The following is a 19,714-nucleotide window of genomic DNA, read 5'->3' on the forward strand; positions in this document are numbered from 1 at the left end:
CCTCTCTATCTTCTGTTACGGTTTCCAAGTCCTGACAATCTTCTACTGAATCTCGGAATTCCCTACTAAAGAGGTTTGCTTTCTCAGTATCTGTTAAATAGTGTTCACCCCCTTCTCCCACAATTGTAGGAATTTGGATTCCTTTTCCTTTTTGATTCCTGATATATGAATACAGCTTTTTCCATTTCCGTCTTGAAGTATGCCATTCATATAATTCTCTTTTGCTTCCTTTTTCACTCTATTCAGTTCCCTCATTAGCTGTTTTCTAGTTTCTCTACTCTCGCTGCCCTCTTTGATTTTCCTGTTTACTATTCTACATTTTCTTTTTAATTTTCTTATTTCCCTTATATAATAAACAGGGTGTGAGGTCATTTTACCCTTCTTAACAGGTACAAATCTCTTCTCTCCTTCCCAAATGATTCCTTTAAATTTAGCCCAAAGTGTATCCACGTTACTCCCTTCACTTATCCAAGAACTGAATTGTGATTTAAGGTAAGTCCCAAATTCATCAACTTTAGTTTTTCTGTACAATTTCTTGTCTTGTGTAACCCTCTTATTAAGCCTTTTTGGTACGAGTCTTTCTTGTAGCAGTCTTTCTCATAGCATTAATACTTATTTTCCAGAAAAATAAGAACTCTTTTAGTTTAATTATGGTGTATTGATTAAAACAAGTTTGGTATGCTTGTTTAAATCAGTCAGTCACCATCAATCTTCAGCTCTAATACTTGAACACCAGTAGTTTTTCCCTATGTTAGGCTCAGGAAGCCATGTATGTAATGAAGTTGCTGTTAAACATAATAATAAGAAACCAGAGTTGAGGCATCCTGTCTCTGATATATTTGCAAATTATCTTCATCTCAGCGATTTTGCGCTGGTTCAGGGTCTGCTCTCTGGATATTCAACCACTACTTTGTTGATCCACTGTGTCCTCTGGGTGGAGGCCGATAAAAGTCATGTCCTTTCTGACCACATCCAGCCATCTCTCCTGGCTGTTCATGTGGTCGCTTACTGTTGTCCTGTCGGAAGAGGAACATACTATTCACTAACAGCCAGGAAGCAATTTTGAAGTACGGCGTGAAAAAATAGGTGCTCGGAGGATGGGACAGTGATGGTGAAACAAGGTGACAGGAAAATTCGGATCATAAATCTTCAAGAACTATGAGCCTAGGCTAAAACTCGGCCAAAAATATAATTCGTTAGAAATACAGATTATAGAATTTGTAAATATTTGTAAATATTTGTAAATTTTATTGATAACCTAAATTAGGCTTAACCAGATTCCAGGGAACTAGTTCATTTAGTATTTAGAAACTGTCAAGTTTGCATTTCTTAGGTTAAAGGCGGGACCTAGTGTTTACAGTGCACTATGTCTTCTGGTATGGGCTAGAGCAATTTTGTTACTTTCATTGATCTGTCTCAGCTTTATCCTTGGCTTTGACAAAATGAAAGTGACAGGTATGAGTGATGCTAGTAATGCCATTCCTTCTGCAGCCAGTCCCTGCTATGAATGGTGTGAAAATATTGCTCATAGGGTCAGTTGGTGCATGCATTTCAGTGGGCTTGGCAGACTGATATGTAATAGCAACTTCTGGCTCGGTGAGGAAAGCAACGGGAAACTACCTCACTCCTCATTTCCCTAGTACGCCTCTTCAGTGATGCCTAGGCCATCTATGACAGCTGATGGCGGAACTGTTGAGGATCCAACCAGCCTTCGGACTGAGGACTGAACATACACATAGGTTAAAGGAAGGAAATGTCTCTAATTACAGCCTGCAAATCCCCCATTTCCAAATGCAGCCTGGTCAAACTTCAACCTCCCCTTCCCAAACCACTGCTAAGTGTCCCAATGACATTCCTCCGATACCTCCGGGCTCCCTTCATGTGGGCCATGTGAACACACAGAGCTTTATTTCCCATTTCACTGAATTCTCAGAAATATTCTCTAACAACAACTTCTATGCCATGTTAATATCCGAGTCGTGGTTAAAACCAAGTATCCCATCTTCACTGGTACGTATGGAGGGTTACACACTGTTTTAGTAGGAGAAGGTGGGGAAGGCTTAGAGATATATCTGCACAACAATATCAAATTCAAAGAAATACAGAGAACACCAAGCAAATTTCACAATGGGCCAGAATTCCTATTGATAGAATTGCACATTCACAGTGCTAAGTCTTACTGGGTGTTGTGTATTGTGCACCGAAGACAAGCTATGTTGAAGATCTGGAGGAAGCGCTCCAGGACCTATTACCCAGGTATGAGCATGTACTTACAGTAATGGGTGACTTTAATACTGACATGATAAAATGAATCTAGATGACTGAAAAGCATGCTTACCTCACTCAATATGACGATCCTTCCCCTTAATCCAACTCACCACGCAGCTACTTCCCATATACTATTGGATCTGATCATTACAAACAATACTGATATACTGCAGACTCATGGACAACAGCCAACATGACTTTATTTACACAACATACTGACTGAAATGTCCCAAATATGAGCCTAAATTAATTGCCTATTGAGACTTCAAAAACCTAAACGAAGAGGTGTTCATTGAAGATGCACTCAAGACACCATTCACAACGTACAGCTGGTACATTACGTGTAACAAGCTTTAACTGCTTCATTTCTAATAACAATAATCCCATATTGACTCTACAGTAGAAGTCCTTTATAGCAAGAATTCATAACGGCGAAAATATTACTCGCTATAGCGAATTGTCGTTATATCCGATTTTTATAAAAGTCAGGAAAACTCCCATACGCATTAAAATCAGTACGAAATGGCAATCAGTTTGTTCAAAACTTGCGTTTTCGCGGATATTATCCACACTACGGCTTACTTGTTTATTGTTTTTCGAAATCCGACACTACGTGAAAGTGTGTGTTTAATATCATTCTGAAAAATATATATTACTGTATTTATCCGAATCCAAGATGAGCCCCACTTTTTCCTTCAAAAAGTTTTAATCAGGCTTTGTAAAATCATATGAATGTCTTTCTTATACAGTATGCTTTTTTAGACTATTTGTAGACGCCAAACTTTGGCTTCAGTTATGCTTTTTTTTTTTCTTTCTTTTTTTTTTTTTCCGGCTGTACAATTATGCTTCATTTCAGCGGGGTTTAATAACCATTAACTTAAAATTGGCAACATAATATTGAAGGGAACTCGTTGAAAATTTGCCGGCAATACACATTCCACGCGTCTTTAGAACACGACTATCCATCAGGAAAATATTCTTGCTTACTATAAAACTGTTACTTTCACTTAGCATCAGATATAACTGGCTGCCGCTACACGCACGTCTTGCTTGCCGGATTCGGCCAACTTCAGCGACTAGCGATGTATATGTCTTAATCGCGGACTTCGAAAGTCAACGAACGAGTTTATTGCGCCGCGGTATGGCAATTCCGCCCTTTGCATTTTTGTACACATATCTCACAATTTCATCTTCGATTTCTTAAAAGCGTCCTTGTTGCGGGCCACCAAATGCATTTTTTGTTCAGTACTGGTACGCATTTTTAAGCTATCTTTATCTGACGGTAACGCCGAATATTGGCTTTAGGTAGGCCTATGCCGTATTTTCTTGCAGCTGCACAATTATTATACATTTCCGAGTGTTTAATAGTCATTAGCTTAAAATTGGCATCATAACATCGACGAGAACCCGTTGAAAATTTGCCGGCAATACCTGTTCCACGTATCTTTACATTACGACGATCCATCACGAAAATATTCCTGCTGTCTATAAAACTTAATTTTACTAAGCGTCATGTACAGCAGACACGTTATAACTCTTTTACAGAGTAGCCATGGCCTTTCTAAGAATTCAAAGGCTCGCATGTTTTGATGCCATTCTGCAGATTTGAGAAACGTTTTTGTAGAGGATAATAGAATGCTGTTCTCTCTTCACTATTTCCCGAGATCCAGTGACATTACACATAGGCACTGTACAACCGGTCGGCGCGACTAGCGATGTATGATAAATAGCCGGTCGTTTATTGTTAATGAGTTTTGTGTGCGCAGGAGGGGGGTGGGGTGAAAAGAAACAGCATGGTTATTGCTGTAGTTGCCAGTGGTGTTCATTACTATCAGGCCGTGAATGCAAAACGACCCTTGATTTTTCACATGAGATTCTGAGAAAAAAACGTCGTTTTGGATTCAGAGAAAAACGGTATCACTCCAGAGGCTTCTGTGGCAAACAATTCAGTTTTCTTAAATATTATAAACCAGTGGCCCGCCTATTCAGTACAATTTATAATTTATTATATTATTACATGTTTCGTCCCCTAAGGAACATCATCAGCTATAATAAATCAATACGTGTCATGAAAACCTGTTAGAAACGCATGTAAAAAAAATGATAACCTCCTCACTAAAAATGACATGGGAATAGCTTTCCGAAATTTAACTAGACGCGAAAAAATATAAACTATCCTCTGAAATTATTGATGTTCCCTGCCATATCTTGAGGTGTATCACATTCTTAGTTAATTTAATTAAAATTCATTAAAATGAAGAGATCATCTACTTCAGCCTTTATTTTTAACAAGTTAACATGTAATTAACAACTGCTATCGGCCACATTATTTACGCATCTATTACGAAAATGTGTTATCCTCTTTTTTCATTAGAGAACAGCAGTCGACGTGTATTACTAATCGACTCCAATATCGCGTTCGAATGTTTACGAGAGAGCTCGCAAATGCACATAGCGCGAAAACTATACTGTACCGAAGATGATCGGTCGCATTTTGTGGCAAACGTTTCAGTTTTGTTATTCAGATAGCATCACCTATCCTAACTTATCCGTACTGTATGTATGATGAAAACATACTTCAAGCGCCAGTAGGGAAATTATAACCTTCTCGCTATAAATTTACATGATAATAGCCTTTCCGTAATTTAATGGACGCGAGAAAATATAAACTAACCTCGTGATCAATGATGCACTCTGCCATTTCTCGAGGTGTAGGCCTATCTCATTCTTACTTAATTGCGGTATTTAGCATTAAAATTAAGCGATCATTTATTCAGCGTTTATCTTTAATGAGTTAACAATGGTTATCGAGCACGTTATTTATGCATTTATTACAAAAACATGTTCTCCCCTTTCATTTTCATTTTCCTTATGGAAGAGCAGTCGACGGGTATTACTAATTGACTCCGACATTGCCTTCGAATGACGAGGAGAGAGCTCACTGGTGGGCATAGCGAGAAAACGATACAGTGCCAAAGATGATCGATCGCATGCAGTATAATGACTGGGTGGATAAATATCAGCAACGGAAAAAAATCGAGCGCGCATAATTGCTCGTAATAACGGATGCGTCAGTGATAGGGCTTTCGCTGTAACCGAAGGATAATACACAGTTTAATATAGGAATTTTGAAGGGACGGACAAAAGTTATCGTTATAATGGGTTCTCGTTATATGCCATACTCGCTATAGCGGACTTCTACTGTATATCAGATAGAGAATATTTAAGATAAATATTATACAATTTATAATTTATTATATTATTACATGTTTCGTCCCCTAAGGGACATCATCAGCTGTAATAAATTAATATTAATATATCAGAATACCAAATAGACATAATTAAAATTGGCAGGACACATTAAAAAATATTGATGTATGGTACAACATTTAAAACACAATCTTAGCAAATTTTGTTTAAATTATAAGTCATATGATTGATAAAAACAGTTGAATTGTCCATTGAACTCTAGATAATGTTTTTGGGAATAACAGTTGTGCTTTATAAATTCTTAAATGATCACTGTTGTGAATAGCACTCTTGATTTAAAGTATTCCTTGATGAAAGATTGTTAGGTCTTTGATATGCATTTCGTAAATAGTATGTACATTGAATGCTTCAGAATTTGAAGTCAACTCGGGGCCGTAGTGGTAAAGCTCTTTGTAGTAATAAATATTATTTTGTTCCTTCCTTCTCTGCACATTGGGGCCAATAATTATGCACATAGCGTGTATACTCTCCCATTTCAATAAAAATTAATTTATAGTTGGCATCACTGCGGAACAATGGGAAAGGTATTGTTTATAATTAAAATACATTGTTCCCGACCAAAATAGGCACTTAAGTATGTCCTGCATCAATTGTACCTGGACAGTTCAAAACACATGATAAAATTCTTTGCAGTCTCCTTCAGTTCCTTGCCAGAGGGTGGTTTAATATGCAATTTGCTGTTGCAAATGTATTGAACAGTACCCCAGTCATCTCCAACACCAATTTGGGGTACATCAGAAAGATCAAATCGAACCAAAACTGAACTACCATTAATACAAATAAAATTAATAAAGACTATCAGTGAATCCATTTACCGTATAGTCCCAAATACTACCCACACTTTTTTTTTTTTTTTTACAGAAATATTGCTCCTTAAATTTGGGTGTGGGTCATGTTTAGGCCTGTCATATCATTGTCACATAATACATTATACACGGGGCAACAACGGTTTCATGTCGCGCGACTTGGCAACGGCTTTAATTTCAATTACAAGTAATCAGCTTCATGGTCCGTATCAAAATTCTTGATCTAAAGAACAGTATAAATCTTTCCACCTTTTTGATACTATATAGTATAGAATGACTGGGTGAAATCTTGCTCCAACGCTCACTCTCGTGTTACCAGAACCACATGGTGTGGCAGTTGATTAATACTTTGTGTTCTGAGTGAAGAAGCATTAGTGTTAACAAGTGATGAATTCATAAAGGCATGTGCATTCATTTACTGTGAGTGAGGAACTTAAAGTTGTAACGGAAGCTGAAACTGTCGGAAATCATGCTGCTAGCAGAAAATATGATATTGATGAATTGTGTATTTGCGATTGGAGGAAGATGAAGGAAATGTTATTAAAAAGTAACCGTGGTTGTAGAGTTTTCTGAGGGCAAAGTGCACAGTTTCCTGAAATTGAGGAATGGCTTCATGAATACATGACTGAAAGACGTGAACTAAGTTATGGTGTATTACGTGAAATGTCAACTAAAATCATTAGAGATCTCAATGGAACTTAAAAAAGATGAGTTTACTGCAAGTATTGGGTGGATAAGGACCTTTTATCAAAGAAATGGATTGTGTATATGAAAACGTACATCTATTTCACGTCTCCCTGTTGCCTACGAAGAAAAGTTGACGTCCTTTCATTGCTACGTTATTTGTTTGCGGAAGTAAAATTCCTCTTTGCTTTCTCAAACTGGGAAAGCTGATCAGACTCCCATTTAATTCAAAATGCCACTAGACAATACGGTTCACGTAAAGGGCTCTAAAAGCATGACTATCAGGACAGGTGGTAACAAAAAGCAACACTGCGCACTAATGTTGTGCATGTTAGCTGACGAAACCAACTTCCTCCGTTTGTAGTTCTGAAAAGAAAAACAGCTCCTGAAAGGAAATTTGCTGTCTGATATTTTCGTTTGAACCCAAGAATCCGGCTGGATGCACAGTGATCTAAATGAGGACTGGGTGAAGTGTGTTTGGCAATGTCACCTGGGAACTTTATTGCAGAAGAAAAACGTGCTTGTGCTCGACAATTATCATGGGTATACTGCAGATACCATAAAGGAATTGATGAGAAAAGGAAAAAAATATCTGGCAGTAATTCCCGGTGGGCTGACCTCTATGCTACATCCATTGGATATTGTGTGAACCGGCCTTTCAAAGCTGCGTTGAAACAGCTCTACATCGAGTGGATGGCATCTGCCAGCGACCCCACACTGACACCAACTGGATGAGTGAAACAATCCGAAGTGGAACTCCTATGCAAATGGATAAAGACTGCATGGGATTGCATCTCCAACAACTTGCTGAAGAAAAATTTCAAGGAATGTGGAATTTTAAATTCTGTGGATGTTAGTGAGAATGAATATGTATGGGAAGGTGATGGTGATCAAAATTCTGACGGTGGTAGTTCTGATGACATTGAATTGTGACTGGTTTGTATGTCGTACTAGTTTTTTATTTCTGTGTGGTGTTTTTAGTGTTTTTATTACTTGTAAAGTGTTTTAAATTAGCAATTTTGTGACACATTTGCAGAAATTAAAAAAGACGGTACCGGTAAGTAAACGTGTGATTGTTTTCCAAATTTTGTCATTAGAAATTCTGGCGTGCAGGTCTTATTCAGAGGCGAGCGGTATTTGGAATTATACAGTCGTTAACTTTGTCATAGTTTGTATTTTTTATTTGAACCCAACTTCATTTTAAATCTATCATCATCATCATCATCATCATCATCATCGGTAGTACGGCCTGTCCCTGAGCCTAGGCAAACACATGCTGATAGAGAAATCTCATGGAGACCGCTTGAACTGGACAATGACTTTTTAATTTGCTGGTGTATCTGAAGATGTCACTACTGTTGTGTTTTCTAAGTTGAATATTACAACCTGTGATAATTAAGTTAGGTGAATGAAGTCCGAACGGTCGATCCGGTAACACTGGTGACACTCAACGCTGCACCTGCGTAGCAGCAGGGTTTGACCACCTGCTGCCAATGTTATTCAGTTGAGCATCGCGTGTGTGCCGTGTAAGACCTGTTTGACATAGTGCGTGTTTAGTGCATTGGTTCTGAATGGCGAACACAAACATGAACGACCAGAAGATCAATTTACAGTTTTGTTTTAAGCTTGGCAAGACACTGAAAGAAATGCATGCGATGCTGGTACGTGTTTATGAAGATCAAGCACTGTCCTTAAAGTGTGTGTACGAGTGGTTCACCTGTTTTCGAGGAGGCTGGGAAAGTGTTTCTGACAACCCCCATAGCGGAAGACCGGTGACCGCCGTCAGTGACGAAAACATTGAGAAGGTGAGGACATTAATCACGAACGATCGGCGATTAACTGTGCCCATGATAGCAGATAAACTGCAGATTAATCGTGAATCCATGCAACAAATCGTTACCCAGAAGTTAGGGAAGAGGAAAACATGTTCTCGTCTTGTGCCACATCACTTGACTGACGATCAGAAGCAGGCACATTTAGAGGCTTCACAGGATTTTGTCGAAACGGCGGATGTGACACCAAATTTCTTGAACTGCATTGTCACTGAGGATGAAACCTGGCGTCTCAGGTACGACCCTGAAACGAAACGGCAAAGCATGGAATGGCGTTCTCCAGGATCCCCTCGTCGGTAAAAGATCAGAGCCAAAACGTCGCATATCAAAAAGATGTTCATCACCTTTTTCGATAGTCAAGGCATTATCCACAAGGAATTTCTACCTGAGGGAACGACGTTGAATGCTGCACTGTACATTGAACTTTTGACCTGTTTCATGTAATACTCAGGGTACTACCCCAGTACGCACATCAAGGTTCATGGTTTTTTGTCTATGACAATGCTTGCCCAGACACAGCCAATATCATCAAACAGTTCATTGCAAAAAAGGGGGTGGTGCAGCTTGAACATCCTCCATACTCACCAGATCTCAATCCTCCAGACTTCTTCCTATTCCCACGACTCAAACTTGCTTTGAAAGGAAAGAGTTTTGACAATATTCCTGACATCCAACGAAACGTGACGAGGCTTTTTAACACCATCCCAAGGGAAGCCTTTTTGCAAAGTTTTCAGGACATGTATCGTCGATCTCAGCAGTGCATAGTTATGGGAGGGGACTATTTCGAAGGACAGTAAGGTCACTGTTGTGTATTGTTCATCTATGTTGATAGTACAGGACTATTCACCGAACTTTGTCACAGGTTGTATTTCTACATTAGGTGGCTCACCCTGGCCGATTGTCTTTTGTTTCTAAGTTGCCACTACTGTCATTTTCAACCAATCAGATTACTGTATTATAATGTCATTATCTACCAGTCAGACTGCCTAATTACGTCATTTTCTAAATCCGCATCCAGCCCGTCCCTTTATATAGAGCGAGTTTGAGCTTAATATGATTGTCTTGATCTGAACTTCGGGAGTGCAACATAAAGTGAAGTCTCCTTTTGGGAGGCGGCAGATGAGGCTGGGGTAGCAAAGTAGCGGCAGCATAAGGTAGGCACAACTTTTCCTAAAATGTAACTTTCTATGTGTGGTGAAGAGAAGATGCCAGCCTTCCTCTTCAGTATGTAACTTTTAGGATGTGCTGCGATTATCTTATTTTTAATGTAAGGTTCTGTGTTATTATGTGGGCCTTCTAGTCTGTCTACAGACTGTGTGCGACTCCTCATGGGGACTGTGTAAAATTTTAAGGATGTACGAGTGTGTACCTCTTTTCTGTTATTCACTTTGCTTTTTGGTGATTAAGTTTTCTAAATTTTCTATCCCGTGTTTTGACTTTTAACCTTTTTGCTATGTTTGTCACCTCGTAGTATGGCTTATCCTCTGTGTCACCGGACCTTCTTGTCATGGAATCACTTGAGGTGTTCAGGATCCCTTTCAGTTTGTTCTTGGCCTTTCTGTTAACCTTTGTTTTCCATTTCTTGGCTATATAGGATGAGCTTTGGCTCTTGTGTTCTGGATCATTAAATCTGTTATTTGGCGTGGCTCCCCTATGGAAGAAGGGTAGTGAGTATAGTAGATTAGTTTAGTAGGGTAGTTTAAGCTTGTAAGTGCAGAAAGTGATGTTCTGCTAAATGTAGCAAGAAGTGTTCTGCTGTGAATTCATTACTGACGTGAATTCATTAATGTAAATTCATGAATCTAATGTGAATTGCCAAGCAAGTTGGCCATGCGGTTAGGAGCATGCGGGAGATAGTGGGTTCGAACCTCAATGTCGGCAGCCCTGAGGATGGGTTTCCCGGGTTTCCCATTTTCACACCAGGCAAATGTTGGGGCTGTACCTTAATTAAGGCCACGGTCACTTCTTTCCCACTTCTAGTCCTTTCCTTTCCCATTGTCGCCATAAGATCTGTGTCGGTGCGACATGAAGCAAGTAATATCCTAATGTGAATTCGTGGCCCGTTAGGCTTTGTAAACTGTAAGTTTTAAATTGAGGTTCGGGGGCCTGAGATCCTGCTGGCATGAAACTTTGAAGTTGAGGGTTTGATTTCCCTCTTAGTAACTTTGTTACCGAGCTTGATAGCTGCAGTCGCTTAAGTGCGGCCAGTATCCAGTAATTGGGAGATCGTGGGTTTGAGTCCCACTGTCGGCAGCCCTGAAGATGGTTTTCCGTGGTTTCCCATTTTCACACCAGGCAAATGCCGGAGCTGTACCTTAATTAAGGCCACGGCTGCTTCCTTCCACTTCCTAGGCCTTTCCCATCCCATCATCGCCATAAGACATATCTGTGTCGGTGCGACGTAAAGCAAATAGCAAAAAAAAAGGTAACTTTGTTCTGGATGCTCCTACTTCTTTCCCCTGTGACTACTCCTACCACTACTCTAACACCTTAATCTCCTTCACACAATATACATTATATTTGTTGCAAGAAACAACAAAATTCAGAGAGCATGCCTCTTATCTCAATTATCTCAAGGCGTGGGGTGATAAGCTCACACATCTGGCAATATACAGGAATATGGATCAGGACAACTGTAGATTACGGTTGCATTTCCACAATTGAGGATTGTACTTGGAAATAGAATAACTTGTTATTCTTAAAATAAAACTGAGTTTATGACTATATTTTACGTCACAATGAACAAGCATTGCCGTACTTTAATTTAACAAAAAAAATATATATATTCAGTTTTGTGTTTTTCCTTATCTTTAATTTTAAACTTATGTATGCTTCTGACACGATATAAATAAAATAAAAGTGAGACTTGTTGTTACAATCAAAAAGAAAATTTAATCTAAACAAAGAAAGCTATTGGCATGAACTTGAAGTGAAATATGATATCGCCGCTGATTACATTCTTCTTCATTTTATTAATGCATAACATGTCTGATGCTGTAATTACCTGATGTCTGCACACACCGCTGTTGAACTTGAAATTCCTGGAAAAACCAATGAGCTGAAATCGGGAGCCGTCTGCTGTTATCTTCTTATGTAACCTGGAGTTGACCTACATTTCCTTCCCGAGTGTAGTGACCTCCAATGCGGTTACGTCCACTCAATAGATTGTAAGAAATTGGAAAATATTATTGAAACACATTGTGAAGTCCATCCTCACAAGTAGATGATGTTTCACTATCAGCACAGTATCAGCCTCTACTCAGATAACTACCACTCGTAGACCTCTTCGACGATTCTAAGACCTCTTGAAAACACCTCTTAGCACTGCTTCCTTCACTTCTTAGCTCTCACCACTACTCTTAGACATTTAACCACTTCTTAGCTGGGGGCCGATGACCTTCGATGTTAGGCCCCTTAAAACAACAAGCATCATCATCATCACTTCTTAGCTGTCACCACCAATCTTAGACTTTTATAACCTCGTGATGACCACTCATCTCCATACTCCCTGGTCATCCCTTCCACCTCAACATACGGTAACTGGAGAATACAGACACTTGGTCGAAATCACGTGCCCACGCACTGATGTTATCAGTCGTGTCGTATTAGCTTGCCCATGCGGACTACTGATGACTACCCTGCATGTGTCAGCGGAAAATCTACTTGCTCAGTACAGTCTCGGTTAAACATAGCCTCGATTGCAAAATTATGCCAGCTCATCTGGCCAGGGTTACAAGCCACAGCATGACTATTTGAAACCAACAAATCTCACTTATTTTATACAGAATAATTACAAACAAAATTCACTTAACCTATGATTAAATAACATAATATGCATGATACCTAATCATTACAGTCTAAATGATGAAAAACAGAATATAAAATCTAATGAATCGGCTTAATTAGTGATAATAATAATAATAATAATAATAATAATAAATGATAAATGAAATCTGTAACCCTGTTGTACGGTTACACCCCTTTGAACAAATAAAATTCTATGTTCCCTGTACTGAGGAAATATGTTGTAAAGGCTAAAGCCTCATTCTCTCCTTTCTCAAACCAAAGATTTGGTCACTTATGACCTGTTGGTCTGGTTTAAACTTAAAAGCCTTTTATGGAAAATTGGAGTCTTTTCTCCCTGGTCGTTAACTGTCTAAACTTCTAAGCTTGTCTGTTATGTATTGTCCAATACTTATTTCTGTTGTTGCTAGAAAAAATGATCTGCCAAAAGTTAAAAAAGAAAAGATTTTTCAGAAAGTTTACTTTTCAAAATTTAATGTTTTGTATATGCTTTGTCCAGTTATTCCCCTCATGTTTATATCCCCCTCTGATGCACTAAAACAAGGTAACATTATTATTATTATTATTATTATTATTATTATTATTATTATTATTATTATTATTATTATTATTATTATTATTATTATTATTATTATTATTATTATTACGAGGGTTGGGGCAAAAGTCATGGCAACTATTTTTTTCTTGTAGATAGGTGAACGGATCCCAAACGTGTATGTGTCGTGTAGAAGTTCTGCAGGCATAGTGTGTATGCAGAACAACAGATGGCTCTGTGATAGCTGGCAGTAGCGCAGCGAGGGCTGTGAAATCAGTCAGTTGGTGAGTGTCGTGCGAATAGAATTAACCAATGTTGAGCAGTGCGCTTACATCAAAATAGCCATTCTCAGAGGCAGAAATGCGATGGAATGTCACAGTGAATTAGTGGAAGCCCTTGGGAATAATGCCCTACCATACCGTACAGTAGCACGGTGGCTAGGAAAGTTTCAGCAAGGACGTGTGTCAACCAGTGATGAGCAATGTTCGGAACGACCTGTCAGTGTGTGGACCGACGTGGCACGTGCCATCATCGAGCAGCTCCTGGATGAAGACAGGCGATGGACACTACTGGAGTTAGAGAGGGCAAGTGGCATCGAGAAACGCACCATCCACAAGATACTGCATAATGAGCTGCAACTGTGCAAAATTGCATCACGGTGGGTACCACATGCACTGACAGGGGTTCAAAGGTGGGTGCGCTATGCAATATGCTCAGACCACCTTTCATGCTGGCAACAGGACGGCGATCAATTCTTGTCACGAATAATCGCCATTGATGAATTTTGGGCCAGGGCATACGAACCAGAACTGAAACGTCAGTCTGCGGAGTGGCAACATGCTGGATTACCAAAGAGGCAGAAGGTCCGTCAGAATCCTTCCCCAGTCAAATTGATGGTGATCGTTGCGTACGACGTCAGGGGTGTCATTGTTTGCCACTTTGTTCCACATGGCAGAACAGTGACCGCACAGTACTACAGGGACTTCCTGGTGCGGCAGGTACGACGTGGCGTTCGGGAGAAACGTCTGGATCTTGTGGACAGTGCAATAATCCTGCATGACAATGCAAAACCACATAAAGCAGAGTGTGTAGGGCAGCTACTGCAACGTTGGGTATGGGAAGAATTGGAGCACCCACCATACTCTCCCGACATTTCGCCCTGTGACTTTGATCTCATTCGAAAGATTAAGGAATCACTACGTGGTAGGCGGTTTGCAACACGAGAGGACATTGCTAATGCTGTGTGCCAACAGGTGATTCGATTCACACATGGTGTGGCAAATGCTGAGGCAGATGGTATTCAGCGCCTCCCACATCGTTGGCAGCGTGTGGTGTTAGTAACAGGGAACTACTTTGAGGGTCTTTAGGCCCAGGTTTGTTATGTCACTTTATGTGTGCTGTGTTGTCATTCTTTTGCACCGGGAAGGCCATATTGCCCTGTATACTACCATAATAAATTAGTTTCTTATGATATTTCAGTGCTATTCATTGTCCACATACGTAGTTAACACCTTGTCCTTTCGCCTAGTTGCCATGACTTTTGCCCCAACCTTCGTGTTGTTATTATTATTATTATTATTATTATTATTATTATTATTATTATTATTATTATTATTAGCAGTATTTTTTGTTAACAAAGTGTTCATAATGTTTGGACACCTCATTGTATTTAGTCATCAAAGAATTTGCATTTCTTATCTGATATGAAGCATTGCTGGTGGGAGCATGAGTGGAAGATTGTTGGTGTTGACAGATTTCATTTGTAGTACGTTATGTACATCAATTATGCATAATAATTACTATAAATTATGTGGATTTCACCATAAACCTTTCTTCATCAATGACTGGTTGCTTATGTATGTTAATGTGCACTTTTTGGATTATACGAAGGTAATCCCAAAAATAAGGTCTCCTATTTTTTATAAATATATAGACCTGTTTATTTCTACAATGGTTTACATCATTTTACAGCTTGAACATTTAGCTATTTTTCTACATAATCATTTCAGTCAATGCATTTTTGTAGATGCTATGACAATTTTTGTATGCCCATGTCATACCAGCTTGCTGCCATGCTGTTCAGGAAGTTGTGAACCTAATCTTTCACGTCGTCGTTGGTGCTGAATCGCTTTCCAACCAAATGTTTATTTAACTTATGGAACAACTGATAGTCACTGGGCGCCAAGTCGGGACTGTAGGGTGGGTGGGTGATGATGTTCCACTGAAACTGTTGCAGGAGAGCAACGGTTTGCCGGGCGATGTGCGGACGAGTATTGTCATGAAGAATGTTTACGCCCTTCCTTAACATTCCTCTTCTCCGGTTCGGAATTGCTTGTCTGAGTTTTTTCAGGTTCTCACAGTACCTGTCAGCATTAATTGTGGTCCCAGCGGGCATAAAGTCAACCAACAATACCCCCTTTTGTTCCCAAAATGCAGTTGTCATGACTTTACCGGCAAATTGTGTTTGCTTGAATTTCCGTGGTTCTGGCGAAGAGGGATGCTGCCACTGGCGTGGTTGTTCCTTGGTCTCAGGTGTAAAGTGGAACGCCCAGGTTTTGTGACCCATGACAATTGAGTCCAAAAATTTGTCCTGTTTAGCTGCAAAGCGTTGAAGAAATGCGCAGGAAGAATCAACTCATTGCCACATGTGGTCTTCAGTCAGCATGCGATGCACCCATCTTGCGCACACCTTCTGGTATGTCAACTTTTCTGTTAAAATTCTGTGAGTGGTGCTTCGGGAATCCTTAGGAACCAAAGTGCAGAGATCATCCAGGGTGATCCGCCGATCTTCACGCATGATTTGCGCAAACTTGACGACTGTCTCGACGGAAATTGACGGTCCCCCGCTCCTTTGTTCGTCGTGAATTTCAGTCCGACCGGCTGCAAACTCTCTACACCACTTACAAACATTTTTGACATCCATGCATGACTCACTATACACTTTTGTCAATTGGTGATGGATTTCAATTAGTTCAGTACCTTTTGCATTCAAAAACTGAATAACTGCGCGCACTTCGCACTTGGTGATAACATCCAACGGGAGCTCCATTCTCAACGGCTGCCAAGCCAAGACTGACTGCCTCAGTACGGCATTGCACATGTTTATATGCGAGCGCGGGAAACACTCTTCACAATATTGTAACCAACAGCCACACAAACAGTGTTCTGTATTTATAAAAATGTAGGAGACCTTATTTTTGGGATTACCCTCTAAACATTCAGAAGCCTGTAAACCAACAAATCTTCAATATTGATATTCACAATCAGCAAAAATCAAGTGTTGGTTATCTCATCAGACCTTCATTTTTGTAGGATAATATATTGTATTTTAATTTGGTAAGTTCCAAAATATACATTACCCCTGTGTAAGTTTGCTCTTTCCTGGGAATTTGTACATTTTGAGCAAGTTGGATACAAGGTTTTTGATTCTGTTGCAGAGGTATCTCTTTATTGACAGGAGCTTGATGCAGTTATCATTTTTCTACAATATATTTTATGATTTTCTGTTCTTGTTGGAATTTGTTTGTGATGGAATTTTTTTCTCATAGTTTCTTATTCTTAGGTTGTCTTTTATTTCTGTGTGTTTCCAACTCCTGTCATAAATTTGTTGCTAAATATTTTTATTACTTGGTTCTTTCAGTTAATATTTTGTTTAAATGTCCTCATTTCAGTTTCAATATCCCAATACCAATGCTAAAACATGCTTTTCTTCTTTTAAATGTAGGTTTTAATGATGACGTGCTGAAGAAACTGCTGGCCTTTTACCTCAATGCGCCATCAATCCGAGAAGGATACCATATGAAACCATATCTTGGAGGTGATGTTCAACATTTGGCAGACATCAGTGATCAGGAGGAGAGAATCTTCTTGGAGAAATCTTTCAAACACATGTATTCAAATCGGCCTAGACATCGTTTACCATATGAAATATATCATTGGGAAAAGATCTACAAAATTGATAATAAAACTCGTTTTATGGAGGCCCGGAGGAGACCCTTTGAGCTAGGTATAAATCCACATAATCGGCGCTATGATGAGCACACCCCTTCCTACATACCAAAGGCTGTTAGAGATGAGAAACAGAAGAAGCAGAAGTGGGCTAAGACCTACTACCCGTGAGCAGGTGTATAACATCATATTGTTGTGAAAATACAGCTGAAATATTTATAAACCTGTATATAGTATAATTTTGTAAAATCACTAATCTGACTGTACTGTGGACATTTCTAAAGAAACACTTTGTTGTATTGTGATGGCATTTTCTTGTTATACTTCCCACTGCTGACTGTTCCATATTTGTTAACAAATAGAATTGAAATATCCTTTCCTGTCTTTTATTGACTTTTCATACCACTTTTATATCTCCTTATACACTATGTAGTGCCCCTGTGATGGGGGCCGCAGATGATGTATACACCCATGGTATCCCCTGCCTGTCATAAGCAGTGACTAAAAAGGCACCTAGGCACAGGTTTTCCCTGCCTGTCATAGAAGATGATTAAAAGTGTCATGTAGCCATCGGTTCCCTCTTGAGGGTTAGTTGTAGACCGATCAAAATTTATGTGCGTGCTGCTTGTGATAACGCTTGAAAGTCCAGATGGTGTCCACAACTTGTCAGGTGGGAGTGCCATGTACCTGGCAGTAGTATCCTCCTGACAACACAGGCCCCCACACAGTTGAATGCCATAGCATATTTATCAATTTATTTGCATTTCTTTTTTATTGTTATCACGTTCTGATTTGAGGAAGAGAGCCCTGGTGCTCATTGCCTCAGTCAGTCCATATTAGGCATCATTCAACATCAGAACCTGGGCAGTACCTGCCATGACCCAGGTGGGTCTTGCCTTGGCTGCTTGGTTCGGCTACAGTGGCCTCTGACTGGAGTGGATGGCATTCAAGGAGGATGTTTTTGGACATGGGCAATAAACGTCAAAACCCCTGTCCAGGGTGGTCTGCCACCCAAGTCTTTCCCTCAGGGGTCAACCCTCTGTGAACAAGTGCAAAGTGAGTGCATAGGATCCAGCTTCCCTGTAGGACCTAAAGAAAATGCACAATGGTAGTTTGCTGTTAAAGGCTCGCACTGCAGATCAGGCTGATCAGTTGCTTAAATGTGACCACTTTGGCAAAATCCCTGTCAAGGTGGAAGAGCACAAATTCTCGAATCTGGTTCAAGAGTCCTCTTCCACCGTCACCTTGAACACTGATGAGTTAATGAAAGGCGTGAAGAACCGTGGCGTGAGATATATCTAGCGCATTACGTGCAAAGTCAACAGTGACAATATTGCTGGTAGGGCCTTCATTGTCTCCTTCAAGTTGTCAGTGTTATCAGAAAAAGTCGAGGTAACAACCTATTATTGCGATGTGAGGCTTTACATCATAATTCCCATGCGGTGTTTTCAAAGCCAAAGGTTCAGGCACATGGTATCTCCTTGTTCAAATCAGTTTGTGTGCGGTACATGTGGAAGAGAAGCCCATGGTGCGGAACAATGCACCTCCAAACAGGTGCACTAACTGCTCTGGTCTTCATTCTCCTCAAGATAAAAACTGGCCTGTCTCTCTCAGTGAGAAGAAAATCTAGGAGATCAAGACAATGGATGGTCTTTCCTACCAGGGAGCATGCCATAAGTTTAATTTCTTGAATGCGCCTGCCAAGCCGCTAGATTTCAGCATTGTAGCACAGAGTCTACCAGGTTCGTCATTTATTTCAGCAACAACTTTGAAGACCGCTGCGTCCAGGGCAGCAGTTGCTCCTGTAAGTAACGCTGCAAAGAGTAAAAGCTTGAAGGTGGGGACCTCCCAGTCTTCAACCACACAGAAGCCTGTGCCACATAGAAAACAAAGGCCGGCATAACGGGGGCCCCCAAATGTCAGTGCAAGCCACGCCCAAGCTGGCATAGATGGCATTGTTGACCATCTAAACAAAAACAAAAGGCAGGGAAGAAGGGTGTCCTCCTGTGAAGGGGGAAGCATGCCCTCCAGATGGAGGGTGTGTGTCAGCACCAGCAGATCAACCTGCTGGAAAACCTGCGCACTCCCCGCGTAGAAGGAACCCCCACCTAAGAAAAACGTTAAAGAAGCACTTAGCGAACTTACTTTCATCTGGCGACGATGTGATGGATGATTATTAGATGTTACAAACATTCATCACAATCACATGTCTTGTGTATTCGGGAGATAGTGGGTTTGAACCCCACTGTCGACAGCTCTGAAGATGGTTTTCTGTGGTTTTCCATTTTCACACCAGGAGCTGTACCTTAATCAAGACCACAGTCACTTCTTTCTCACTCTTAATGCTTTCCTATCCCATCATCGCCATAAGAATATCTGTGTTGGTGCATTGTAAAACCAACTATGAAAATATATTTTTATATCATGTTTTTTTTTTTTTTAATGTTAGAAATCTAGTGTATCTGTGAATTATTAAAAGTGAAGTGGAAAATAAGATTTTGTTAGTTTTTTCTTCTTTAGTGAGAGTAGTGGAAAGTCGATGTCTGACTTTATTATTCTAAGACGGA

At 40.0% G+C, this 19,714-nt stretch overlaps 1 protein-coding gene across 1 annotated transcript in view; it reads left to right on the forward strand.

Annotated features, from left to right (window-relative positions):
• mRpS30 (mitochondrial ribosomal protein S30) overlaps positions 1–17,452 on the forward strand; it is a 116,010-nt gene extending 98,558 nt beyond the window's left edge. The window contains exon 6 of the mRNA XM_067137671.2: positions 16,924–17,452. Within this exon, the coding sequence (XP_066993772.2) occupies positions 16,924–17,318 (395 nt within the window). The 3' untranslated portion in view covers positions 17,319–17,452. The remainder of the gene's footprint in view (positions 1–16,923) is intronic.
• Positions 17,453–19,714: the final 2,262 nt, after the last annotated feature.

The sequence above is a fragment of the Anabrus simplex genome, chromosome 1 (genome assembly GCF_040414725.1).
Source record: "Anabrus simplex isolate iqAnaSimp1 chromosome 1, ASM4041472v1, whole genome shotgun sequence".
Taxonomy (NCBI): domain Eukaryota; kingdom Metazoa; phylum Arthropoda; class Insecta; order Orthoptera; family Tettigoniidae; genus Anabrus; species Anabrus simplex.